This window comes from Anguilla rostrata, chromosome 11 (assembly GCF_018555375.3).
Source record: "Anguilla rostrata isolate EN2019 chromosome 11, ASM1855537v3, whole genome shotgun sequence".
In the NCBI taxonomy this organism is placed as follows: Eukaryota; Metazoa; Chordata; class Actinopteri; order Anguilliformes; family Anguillidae; genus Anguilla; species Anguilla rostrata.
Window position 1 is genome coordinate 33936171 of NC_057943.1, and position 12670 is coordinate 33948840.

The 12670-nt window shown below is 44.5% G+C and overlaps 3 protein-coding genes across 3 annotated transcripts in view; 1 reads left to right on the forward strand and 2 right to left on the reverse strand.

The window, feature by feature from the left end:
• Positions 1–12670, forward strand: part of LOC135234665 (tubulin alpha chain-like) — a 33420-nt gene that overhangs the window by 1434 nt on the left and 19316 nt on the right. The window lies entirely within an intron of this gene.
• Positions 880–4852, reverse strand: LOC135234667 (tubulin alpha chain-like). Its single transcript, XM_064299492.1, has 4 exons — positions 4705–4852; positions 2485–2707; positions 2242–2390; positions 880–2126 (listed from the first exon to the last, which is right to left on the reverse strand). The coding sequence occupies exons 1-4, from the start codon at positions 4705–4707 to the stop codon at positions 1146–1148; spliced, it is 1356 nt and encodes a 451-aa protein (XP_064155562.1). The 5' UTR covers positions 4708–4852; the 3' UTR covers positions 880–1145.
• Positions 6644–10191, reverse strand: tuba1a (tubulin, alpha 1a). The gene is made up of 4 exons (XM_064299487.1): positions 10033–10191; positions 8114–8336; positions 7871–8019; positions 6644–7757 (listed from the first exon to the last, which is right to left on the reverse strand). Exons 1-4 carry the CDS (start codon positions 10033–10035, stop codon positions 6777–6779), a joined length of 1356 nt encoding a protein of 451 aa, XP_064155557.1. The 5' UTR covers positions 10036–10191; the 3' UTR covers positions 6644–6776.

Sequence of the window (12670 nt, forward strand, 5' to 3'; positions counted from 1 at the left end):
GAAGTCTTTTGCAAACACCACAAGGAAACTGATGTCATGATAAATCTGAAGGAGCCAGTAGTTAATTTAAAGGACTTTTCCAATAACAAGGACTACAAGCAGAACACATACACATTTCATAAATAATATAAATCCTCTTATTGTACGTTTGTGGTTAACTCCTGAAAATGTGCACACAAACCGTCGATCGATACCCCAGTGTAAAATCCCACTCTCGTTTACCTACCTTGGCGTTGGCAACAAAGAATAAAAAGTTCTCTTTGTGACAGTTCATCCTCCATGCAGTACCTTATTCAGCAACAGGGAACATTTTTCTACACGGCTTGAAATGCAGCTGAGAGCAGAGAATTTTCATCTATCCATTTTATAAAGCACATACTCCTGGTGAGGGTCACAGGGAGGCTTACATTGGGTAAAAGGCAGAAACAGACCTGGGACAGGTCACCAATCCACCACAGGGCCCACACACCATTCACTCATACCCCAAGGACTATTTAGACTCTCTGAATAACCTAACCTGCATGTCTTTGGACTGTGGGCAGAAATCTATGCATTCATGGGGAAAATATGCCAACTCCACTCAGAAAGGCCCTCGGCTAGGATTTGAACTCAGTACCTTCTTGCTGTGAGGCAAGAGCACTTCTCATTGCCCCACCTTGCCGTCCATTGAAATTGCATGACTTCAGCTAGAACGGACTGGGGAAATCAGTTTGCTGTAAATTCCCTAGACTGAGGGATGCCTGGCTTTTTCTTCTTAAGCATAACAGATTGGTTAATTTGTTTCTTTTTTGAAGATGTTACAGTATACATGATATTGCAGACATGCTAATTGACATGTTCATGCTTAATTTATTCTCTGAAACAAATGCACACAATTCCTTTGTTATTTTTTAAAACGTATTTATTGCATGGGATGGAAAATAAATAATGTGTCAAAACATGAAATTAAATCAAACATCATGATCACAGATCTGACAACTATAGAACAGTCAATCTTTTAAAGATTCTTACTATGTGATTGCAAAGAGCCTGCCTTCCTGCCACGGGGGCAAGAGACACCTCCCACTTGCCACAAACGTCACTAGATTCACACATGGATAGGATGAGATAGTAGAGTGAGTTTTTTCCACATAGGTGTGCCACCTTTAGTACTCCTCTCCCTCCTCTTCTCCTTCACCTTCGATGGAGTCGACGCCCACCTCCTCATAATCCTTCTCCAGGGCGGCCATGTCTTCTCTGGCCTCTGAGAACTCTCCCTCCTCCATACCCTCCCCCACGTACCAGTGCACAAAGGCGCGCTTGGCGTACATCAGATCAAACTTGTGGTCCAGGCGGGCCCAGGCCTCGGCGATGGCGGTGGTGTTGCTCAGCATGCACACCGCTCTCTGAACCTTAGCCAGGTCTCCACCAGGAACCACGGTGGGGGGCTGGTAGTTGATGCCAACCTTGAAACCAGTGGGGCACCAGTCCACAAACTGGATGGTACGCTTGGTCTTGATGGTGGCGATGGCAGCGTTTACGTCTTTGGGCACCACGTCACCACGGTACAGCAGGCAGCAGGCCATGTACTTGCCGTGACGAGGGTCGCATTTGACCATCTGATTAGCTGGCTCAAAGCAGGCATTGGTGATCTCAGACACAGAAAGCTGCTCATGGTAAGCCTTCTCAGCAGAGATAACGGGGGCATAAGTAGCCAGAGGGAAGTGGATTCGGGGATAGGGCACCAAGTTGGTCTGGAACTCTGTTAAATCAACATTGAGGGCACCATCAAATCTGAGGGAGGCTGTGATGGAAGATACAATCTGGCTAATGAGCCGGTTGAGGTTGGTGTAGGTGGGGCGCTCGATATCAAGGTTTCTACGGCAGATGTCATAGATGGCCTCATTGTCAACCATGAAGGCACAGTCAGAGTGCTCTAGGGTGGTGTGGGTGGTCAAGATGGAGTTGTAGGGCTCCACCACAGCTGTGGACACCTGGGGAGCTGGATAGATGGAGAACTCCAGCTTGGATTTCTTGCCGTAGTCAACAGACAAGCGTTCCATCAGCAGGGAGGTGAAACCAGAGCCGGTACCACCTCCAAAGCTGTGGAAGACCAGGAAGCCCTGGAGGCCTGTGCACTGGTCAGCCTGGGGAGAGAGTGCAGTCATGTTACTGCTGGAGGAGAACACCTGGTGTGATTCAACACACAAAATCTACATATATAAAGGCCTTCAGTTTTACAGGGCTCAAACAGATACCCACCAGTTTGCGGATCCTGTCCAGCACCAGGTCGATGATCTCTTTGCCGATAGTGTAGTGGCCGCGAGCGTAGTTGTTGGCAGCATCTTCTTTTCCAGTGATGAGCTGCTCAGGATGGAACAGCTGGCGGTAAGTCCCAGTGCGCACCTCATCTGGGGAGGTGGACAGAAACCCATGAGTTAGCAAGAGGGTTCAGGACCGCATGTGACAACCTCATTTCTGCAGGCCAGGGATAAAATGACTTACCTATTACAGTGGGCTCCAGATCCACAAACACAGCCCTGGGAACGTGCTTGCCTGCTCCCGTCTCACTGAAGAAGGTGTTGAAGGAGTCGTCCCCTCCTCCGATGGTCTTGTCACTGGGCATCTGTCCATCCGGCTGGATGCCGTGCTCCAGGCAGTAGAGCTCCCAGCATGCATTGCCAATCTGGACACCAGCCTGGCCCACGTGGATGGAGATACACTCACGCTGGATTGAGAAAGGGAGGAAGGCGAAGCCTTTATGTAGATTATGTAGCAATTATGTAGATTAATCCAATCAAAAAGGCCGGAGAGACATATCTGTGAAAAGATTGCACATAGATGACTAACAAGACCAGGTCAAAACCTAGTATATAGCTGGACCGAACCGGCCGACCAATGGTGTAACTTCATCAGTCAGTCACTCAGTCACAGACATGCGCGGTGTAACTTCATCACTCAGTCACTCAGTCAGTCACAGACATTCACGTTTATAGGGCTGGCCCCGCTGTTGCGGTCCAGCCAAAAATCTACATTTAATGTATCCTGCATTTCATATTCCCTTTTTTTCATGAACCTGATAAAATAGGCCAAAGAGCCTTTTGAACAGAGAGCAGAAAAAAAACAGTTCTGCATTGGAAATAACTACTGTTTTGATGCTTCCAACCTAGACAAAGACATAATCTTGAGGTCCCTCGTACATCTTTAATTGCTGGGTGTGGTCATGTTACCAGCTACAGGGCTGTCTGTGTTGTTGCAATTTTGTTCGTACCGAGCTTTAACACGCCATTTTGCAGTTGTCAATACCTCGCTTGCCTTCTGCTGAGTTACTTAAAGATCCAGAAGACTGTTAGGGTGTGGTACAGTCCCGTAACGGAAAAAAGAAACATCTCTCAATCCACCTTACAATAATGTTTACATACGAAAGGTAGTTTTAGAAATGTATGCTTTGCCTCGTCAATCTGGGTAGATGTTGTTCTCAGATGTGCCTGCTCCTCTTGGGTTTATTTCAGATTTATCTAGGTCAGCTAGCTACACCCTTCTGCCGCATTAAAGTCTGATGAGACGAGAGGTTGATTCCACCAGAGTCCTCTTTCCCATTTTTTAGGAGTGGTCCTTCGCAGGAAATCTTTTACAGCCAGAGCTTTTTATTTTATTTATTTTCAAAGTCAAGATGCTTCAGTATGTAGACATTATTTCTTTGAAATCATGATTTCTGTAGCTGGATTAAAAACCCAGTTGTCTCTCCGTAGCAGTTGTAGATAAAATCTTCAGAATGTACGATATATTGGATTAGTGGGGACAAGGAATTTGAAGTACACACAAGACATAAAATGCTGTTACATGCAACAAGATTCCAAATTCGGAGATTATTATTTTTTTGTACCTATTTGTCCTGGCAGTAATCTCTTCTTTATCATAAAATGGGATCATGCGGGGAAACGGCCACATAGAACTGGTCTCGATTCTCTATAGTCTTATTTTATTTTATTTTATTCACCTTACCAGCCATACATCTGCCGAGTAATGTCCTCGAAATTATTCACAGCAATCTCAAAATAGGGGTGCTTGGGGATGCTCAGCCTCCAGATTCCTGCACAGGTCCCCCGAATTATTTTTTCCACCGTATTATGAAATAATAAATGGGTTCTGCGCCAGGTAGACCCACATCACATGCATAGTAAGGACAAAAAGGAATTCCCCTCCCAAATGGCCGCCCTATACATGTATGGCGGCGTCGACGTAATCCGCTTTAAGATTGCTATGCAACATCATGAAGGGCAGACATGGAAGCGCGAGACAGAACGCCGAGCATACTTCTTTGTCTGTCATTAATCGGGCAATTGCTTGTACGATGAAGGTTCGAGCTCAGCAGTATTTGTAGAATTAGTCTTATGCATTATTTGTTGAGGCTTCATATATGCTATTTAAAAGCGTCAGTAAGCTATGCAAACATGGCAGGTGTTCTGTAAATGCTTCCACGCACAAGGTTTAACGTCGAAGGAACAAATACTTCCCATTTTATTAAATTAAATGTCACCGTTTTTCTGTCATGTTGGCTTTTTTCCGATTTGTCAAAATTGCTGCATTAACTTGAAGGTCAAAAAATTATATATTAAAAAAAAAAAAAAAATACGATGCGATTCCCAGCTATAGTCCAGAAGTCTATCGTCCACTAAATCGTTCACTAACGGGAAATTTATAGATATTAAGAAAATTACTTACCATTCTGATTGCTTGGAGATGATGATGATGAGCTGTGAAAATAAGCAGAGAAATTACGCTACTCGTCCAGACGGCGAAGAGTCGGTGCGAGTAACTGCGACCGGAGGGGGAGCTAATCCTAGTATATAAGGTATACGACGGAGCTGCCGCCCTGAATATGTGAATATATTATTATAATGAGGTAAAACGCCCAACCATTGCAATATGCGGCAATTGTGTTATTTATCAGAATCCAACACCAATGACAACCCGTCAAATATGTGTTGTAGGCCTGCAGTATGATGCAATCGGAGGGGCACGATATTTTTGCGCTGCTATATTCTGGTGAATTATTAGGCACAATATACAAAAAAAATAATTGGTGCATTGTTCCGTTAAGGTCTGTAACGACGGGGTCGACTGCTGAGAGAACTGCAAGGCCTATATGTAATTCTTATACCTATGAAAATGTACAACTTTAAATATACAGCGAGCTCCATAATGTCTGGCACAAATACTTATTTTTTTCTTGATTTGGTTCTGTACTCCACAATTGCAGGTCTGTAAAATTAACAGACGAACAAAATACAGTTATCTTTTAAAAACTTGAGAAATGCATCTTCGGTAGCCTAACCCTTTGTGGTTTCGTATTCGGGGATCTTCCTGTTCCTCTTATCATCTGCGTGTCCTTATCTTTGTTTTACTCATTCAAACCAAAAAGTTGCGTTTCCTTCAAAACGTAAATACAGGCATGCCCTGGGCTATCTGTGTAACTGATGTAGCTACCTTAGTTTTCTTCTTTAGTATTTAAATAGGGGAAACGACAGTATGATAGTAAGAAATATTGTCCCTATTCCCTATTGCGATGTACGGATGGTAGAATGCCAGTATCATCTGGTATCACTGAATTTACCACATAAATCAAACGGTGTAATTAGCAGTGACAGTTCATCTTAAATAAGGGCCGTTTGCTACAAGTGTACTCTGAAAACTTTAGCCGTTTCAGAAAGTCATTGACAGCTTTTTGCTTTTTTGTTCTTCCAGAGGATGTCACAAATATCTGATGAATATCTTCTGATAGCTAGTTTAGTGAGGTGAGAATTTATTTTTTGAAAAACATTTTGTTTCATCACTGACACTGTCAATAGTACATTTTATCATTCTCACATTATGCCACTTGTCCTCTCACTTCTCCTGGCTGCCAGTTGCCATTCGGAACGCATCCACCATACCGCCAATCAGCCGTCAGATCGTACAGGCCGGCCAGATGGCCCTGCTCTGCAGCCTCAGGTGTCTGTCCCCGCCCTGCCCAGCTGGTCTCCCTGGTCACAATGCCCGTCTGCACTGGCATCACGGTACTGAACTTCCCAAGGTGATTAAATGACATATTCAATGACCATCTTCAGCGGAATGAAGATCCACCTCTTCGCATTGCACCCTGGCTCTGTTCCTACCCTTTCCTGCTAGCACTTGTTAATTAGTATGATGACTGCTGGTATTGACAGTGTCACTTACGGTGTATATTTACAACTGCGTCATGGTACTTGGAGTGTTGATGGCTTTGCCTGTATTTGTGTTTCTCATATCTAATGTGGACCTTATGTTCTTTTGCATTGTAAGACCTTCTGCATCTGCGAAATGAGAATCTCATTTGGGCTCATAAACTCAGTGTTGAGTTGAATATACACTGAACATTTACTGTGTAGATGGATACATTTGTTTAATACTAAAATATGTTCTGCAGAATTGCTTTGCCTTTCCCCCTCACTTAAAGGAACAGAAGTGGCTGCTCGTTTGCATGCTTTCTGCAGTGTGTACACTAGTCTGCACCCTAACCCCAACACTAGGCCTTGTCATCATTTATTGTGACATTCTGAATAGACATTTGCTTGATGAATAGCACAATTATTGTTAAACAGAGAAGAAAAAACACCTTTCCCAAAAATCACAGTACAGGAGATCATTTTAGACTCCAATTTTTATTCATCATATAAACTGTCAGCCCATACAATGTTCTGCCAATGTTTGTTGAATTGAGACTCACAAATCTGAGTGGCATTGTTGTTTGCAGCCTGTAACAGAAATTCTCCAGTTTAGTACTCTTCTCCCTCCTCTTCTCCTTCACCTTCGACGGAGTCGACGCCCACCTCCTCATAATCCTTCTCCAGGGCGGCCATGTCTTCTCTGGCCTCGGAGAACTCTCCCTCCTCCATACCCTCCCCCACGTACCAGTGCACAAAGGCGCGCTTGGCGTACATCAGATCAAACTTGTGGTCCAGGCGGGCCCAGGCCTCGGCAATGGCGGTGGTGTTGCTCAGCATGCACACCGCTCTCTGAACCTTAGCCAGGTCCCCACCAGGAACCACGGTGGGGGGCTGGTAGTTGATGCCAACCTTGAAACCAGTGGGGCACCAGTCCACAAACTGGATGGTACGCTTGGTCTTGATGGTGGCGATGGCAGCATTTACATCTTTGGGCACCACGTCACCACGGTACAGCAGGCAGCAGGCCATGTACTTGCCGTGACGAGGGTCACATTTGACCATCTGATTAGCTGGCTCAAAGCAGGCATTGGTGATCTCAGACACAGAAAGTTGCTCATGGTAAGCCTTCTCAGCAGAGATAACTGGGGCATAAGTAGCCAGAGGGAAGTGGATTCGGGGATAGGGCACCAAGTTGGTCTGGAACTCTGTCAGATCAACATTGAGGGCACCATCGAATCGGAGGGAGGCTGTGATGGAGGATACAATCTGGCCAATGAGCCGATTGAGGTTGGTGTAGGTGGGGCGCTCGATATCAAGGTTTCTACGGCAGATGTCATAGATAGCCTCATTGTCAACCATGAAGGCACAGTCGGAGTGCTCTAGGGTGGTATGGGTGGTCAAGATGGAGTTGTAGGGCTCCACCACAGCTGTGGACACCTGAGGAGCTGGATAGATGGAGAACTCCAGCTTGGATTTCTTGCCGTAGTCAACAGACAGGCGTTCCATCAGCAGGGAGGTGAAACCAGAGCCGGTACCACCTCCAAAGCTGTGGAAGACCAGGAAGCCCTGGAGGCCTGTGCACTGGTCAGCCTGGGGAGAGAGTGCAGTCATGTTACTGCTGGAGGAGAAGACCTGGTGTGATTCAACACACAACATCTACATATAAGGGCCTTCAGTTTTACAGGGCTCAAACAGATACCCACCAGTTTGCGGATCCTGTCCAGCACCAGGTCGATGATCTCTTTGCCGATGGTGTAGTGGCCGCGAGCGTAGTTGTTGGCAGCATCTTCTTTTCCAGTGATGAGCTGCTCAGGATGGAACAGCTGGCGGTAAGTCCCAGTGCGCACCTCATCTGGGGAGGTGGACAGAAACACAGGAGTTAGCCAGAGGGCTCAGGACCACATGTGACAACCTCATTTCTGCAGGCCAGGGATAAAATGACTTACCTATTACAGTGGGCTCCAGATCCACAAACACAGCCCTGGGGACGTGCTTGCCTGCTCCCGTCTCACTAAAGAAGGTGTTGAAGGAGTCGTCCCCTCCTCCAATGGTCTTGTCACTGGGCATCTGTCCATCCGGCTGGATGCCGTGCTCCAGGCAATAGAGCTCCCAGCATGCATTGCCAATCTGAACACCAGCCTGGCCCACGTGGATGGAGATGCACTCACGCTGGATTGAGAAAGAGAGGAAGGCAAAGCCAAGCAGTTATGTAGATGAATCCAATCAAACAGCACCTATAACCCATCTACATCTCAGAATTTGGGACAGCTCTGAAACATTTGTCTAGAAATGTAATTATTGTTCAGTAGTTACAGGCAGACATCGGTCAGTCTTCAACAATATGCTAAATCCCCAACTTGAATTGAGGCTTATCTGTACAGTTGATGAGACAATAAAACATAATCTATCAGTCAGTTCAACAGGATATAATTTGACAATTTATTAACTTCTAAAGATAATTAATGAATTCCTATTGATATTATGGAATTGTTGTCAATTGTATTTAAACGGCATTTTAGCCCTGAACTGCATCTCACATGTACTATAATATACTCTGCAGCCCTAGATTATTTAAAATTGATCATTTAAGCGTATTCAAACTGAATTCATCACTTATGACAACCCTTGATGAAAAGAAACTGCCGGTCTCATTATGTCAGTCACAGATTTTGAACTAGCTCTGCTGCTGTTTGTCCAACAGAAATTAACACAAAACCCACATCAAACACTGCAGTAACCATTTTTATTGGTTCAGCTCTTTTGCACAATGCCTCAAAAGAAAATTCTGTGACTTTAACTGAAAAAAACGAGTGTGGGTACACTAAACAAAGGACTGATTCATTCTAAGGAGATTTTTTCAATCACCGTTCTTTAAGCAGGCCTGAAATAGGTCATTCTTTCTAGCAAGTACAGTAGCTACATTTCCCCCAGGATCATAATGGTGATCAGTGCTCGAAATTAATCCCAGGTCTTTTCATAATGTTGCCTGACCCGCACGTACATTTTTAATGAGTAAGTAGCCATGCTGACAGCCTCTTCCATTTCAGCTGTCACCAGATACTCAGGCTAGTATTTCCTTTACAAAACACGACCCAGTTCGACGATTTACACCGCTTCCCTCGGTCCCCCTGCCGGTCTGTAAGTCTACTCAAAAGAAGACAGATGTGTGTGGCGGTTGGCTCAAGGGGTTGGGGCCATATCTTTGCCCTAAAAATTGAAGTGACAGCCCCGCTGGCTTGCGTTAGGCCGGCTAAATCCAGATAATGTATTCGGATCACATCGCATTTCTATCAAGTTGGCTTTGTCTGAAACTGGATTCCTCTCGCCACGTAATCACTACGCCGCCATTCTCTTCGGTTTTTGGTATATGGTATCCCATGGTTATGGACTTACGACTCTTGAAAAAAGACTTATTTAATAGTGCTCTAAGCATAGTGTATCTAAGCAACCCGTTGTTCGTTTTCATCATTTTACAGGGCATTTGTTAGTTATATGAATCGTAGGCGTTTTATTTCTCGGTTCTTTGTCGCTACAAATGATGTGGCACTGACGCCTAGCGGATTTGGATTCATTATAAGAATATAACGATAGTATGATATAGGTCTACAGTAGTGCAAAAGGAAAACGAGTAAGATTGTGGTAAATTCAGCGAAATCAATGAGACACGGTGCTTTCATTCTATAGCCGACGATTTTCTTTGAATAAATGGCATATTTGGAAACTGTACAGTATCATAATTAAGCAAATTAACATAGCTTACTAATTATATTTAGACAATAAAAATCGATAAATTGTTACATTATAGTGTACACAGTATGGCACTGTGTAACCTGTAGTCTTATTAAAGAAACATGTAAAATCTTACCATTGTATTTACTGGATGGTCTGGATTGGCAGGCGAAGGATGAAATTCCGTCCGAACGGAACGTCTTACAGTGCGACAGCAAGGAGGTCGATGTAAGAGAACTTGCGGCACATGGGTGCGAACCTGTTAATATACACGAGTGTTGCTGATGCGACCGCGCCTGCTAAATTACTATTGGTCAAATCGTCGACTTCCTCAAGTATATGAGAAGTCTAGCCTTTTCTCATTGGATAAAATGACAACATGGGACGCTCTTCCTCCCACACTCGGAACCGCACCCAGTTTTATAATTACTGGACGCAGTTAGCCATCACCCGTTGTACACTAGTATTTACGTTGCCGACATAGTATATTTTGTCAGAGAACGTTTCAAAAACGTTTTTTCTTTCTTAACATATTCATTTCTGCCATCTTAAGCGTAATTAGAACGTCATCTGACGACTGCTCTAAAGTGTATAGAAGAGGTAGACCTGCAGTGGATTGACAAACTCCTGTAACTCTGGGCATTTTCAGGTGCTTTCTTCACATTTTCAGCAAATTAAACCGGGTTGACTATAGATTTTAAAAGGTGGCCAGCCTACAGCCTGAAAATGAACTCCACTAGCATTTAACATCTGTCCTAGTAACCGGAGCCCCGTTCTTTCTCCACCGACCCCCTCTTCAGCGATATCTGCATGTTCACCTGATGTAATGAACAGATCATCATAGGGTGATGGCTACATTGCCTGAGTCTAGAGATGCTGGATAGCAGAAATGACCTACAAACCCATTTTGTATTGAATGGCAGTGTACCTTTGTTCTGAGGACCATAGCTCATGTTGAATAGCGGTATCCCCTACCTTTGCCCCAAGGCCATTCACTCATAATGATTGTTGAGGCTGTGAGTGTGTGAGGCAGTGCTTGCCTACATTCTGGTGGTTTATTTCAGTGGGAATGAAAGTACTTTAGATTCACACTCCTGCTTCCCTATACCTGGGAGAAAAAATGTTGTATATCAGACACTAAACAATCATGTTTGCCATCTCCTTTGAGCATCAGAAGTAGGAGAGAGATTTAATTTTATTTCAGCGTATTCAGAAATTCAGCTGTCACAAGCACGTTAAAAAAGGTGCGTCTCCTAACTCAAAGATTGCTTATCATGCATAACATCATTGAGAAACAAAGCTAATTCATGCATATTTCCATTGGTTTCTGCAGCCAAATGAAAGACCCACAGCAAAGTCAGAGGACGCTATAAGACATACTGGGCAGAGAATAGCAGCAGACCCCCAGCCCCCCAAATCCTTCCCCCCCAGACTCCCAACGGTCACTAGGCGATGAATAAGTGTGTTGCCTAGATACCGGTGAGTAGGCTGGAGATAGTCTGCCAGCCCCCATAAAGCGCTTTTTTTTCCTTTTCTTTTTTTTTTGCGGAGTCACATGATCTGACATCAATGGCAACACTAATGGCCGGAATTCAGCTGCCTCGGGGGGGAGGGGTCTGGGACCCAGCCCCCCAGCCCCCATTGGGACCCAGCCCCCCAGCCCCCATTGCGTGTCTGTCCCTCCTCCATACAGTGAGAATTCTCTCCTGTCTCTTTTAACTGCTGTACATCCCAAGCGTTCTTTATTCTAGTTTTGTTTTATGTTCATTTTCACCAGGAAATCCCACTGAGTAAGGAATCACTTTTCTAAGGAAATCCTGGCCAGACCTGGACTCATCTTTGACATCACAAATGAAAGCGCTAATGTTTTGCTTTTGTAGGTCCTGCTTGTTGAGTTCAGCGATTAACCAAAATTACCTCCCCATGATTGCATTCGTTAAGAAGGAAAAAGACAAATGCCTGCATCTATTTGTGAGTATAAGATGAGGATGAAAGTGGATTAAATCCAATGTAGTCAAGCCTGACCAAATGGGGCAGCCCTGAGTCACAATTGGCCTCATTCACAAAACGTTTCTTATTATTAAAAAACTATTCTTGCTTTTGTTCCAAAAAATGTTACTACGAAAAATCAATATGGGATTCATGACACATGTGCAGACCTTTGAATTTGTGCATATCCCAGGTGTATGATATGATGAATGCTGGCTGTTTTTTTATGTGCAATCATATGCATGTGATTAGCAAAAGGAAACAGCTATTAACAAATACAGATAAGAAAAAAAAAAGATGAATGCCAAAATGTTCCTGTTCCTCACATACAGTATACAATCAAATGTGATTGTACACATACTTCCTGAATGAGGCCCAATATATTAGGACATGCTGTGTGCACATGTAAAATCAGCCCCAGTGCCAAGCAAGAGGTGATTCATTAGAAAAATTCCCACGCACTCCGTTGAATGCTCTCAAGTGGAATGTGTTAGCTTGACAAACATCAACGCACACATACACACACACACACACATACACGACTCGGATAAATGGATGACCTCGTTGTTTTAGGCTGCGCGGCCACATTACAGCGGGGGAGGGCTCAAAGGAGACCTTTGTGGCGCTGTACGGAGTCCTGGCTCAGTCCCAGAGAGGTGTGGGACCGTCAGGGCGGCTCAGCGCTCTCAGGCTGACATTGTCCCATCGGGTCTCAAAGGAGGCGCGTCAAATCGCAGCTCTTTATCTCTTATCAGGGCAAACCACGGACACGCCCGTTTCGTTCA

Excerpts from the sequence above, each read along its gene's own strand:
- tuba1a (XM_064299487.1), bottom strand. Across the intron at positions 8,020-8,113 it reads TCTGGAGCCCACTGTAATAG|ATGAGGTGCGCACTGGGACT; the intron begins GTAAGTCATTTT and ends CCACCTCCCCAG. Across the intron at positions 7,758-7,870 it reads TGGACAGGATCCGCAAACTG|GCTGACCAGTGCACAGGCCT; the intron begins GTGGGTATCTGT and ends CTCTCTCCCCAG.
- LOC135234667 (XM_064299492.1), bottom strand. Across the intron at positions 2,391-2,484 it reads TCTGGAGCCCACTGTAATAG|ATGAGGTGCGCACTGGGACT; the intron begins GTAAGTCATTTT and ends CCACCTCCCCAG. Across the intron at positions 2,127-2,241 it reads TGGACAGGATCCGCAAACTG|GCTGACCAGTGCACAGGCCT; the intron begins GTGGGTATCTGT and ends CTCTCTCCCCAG.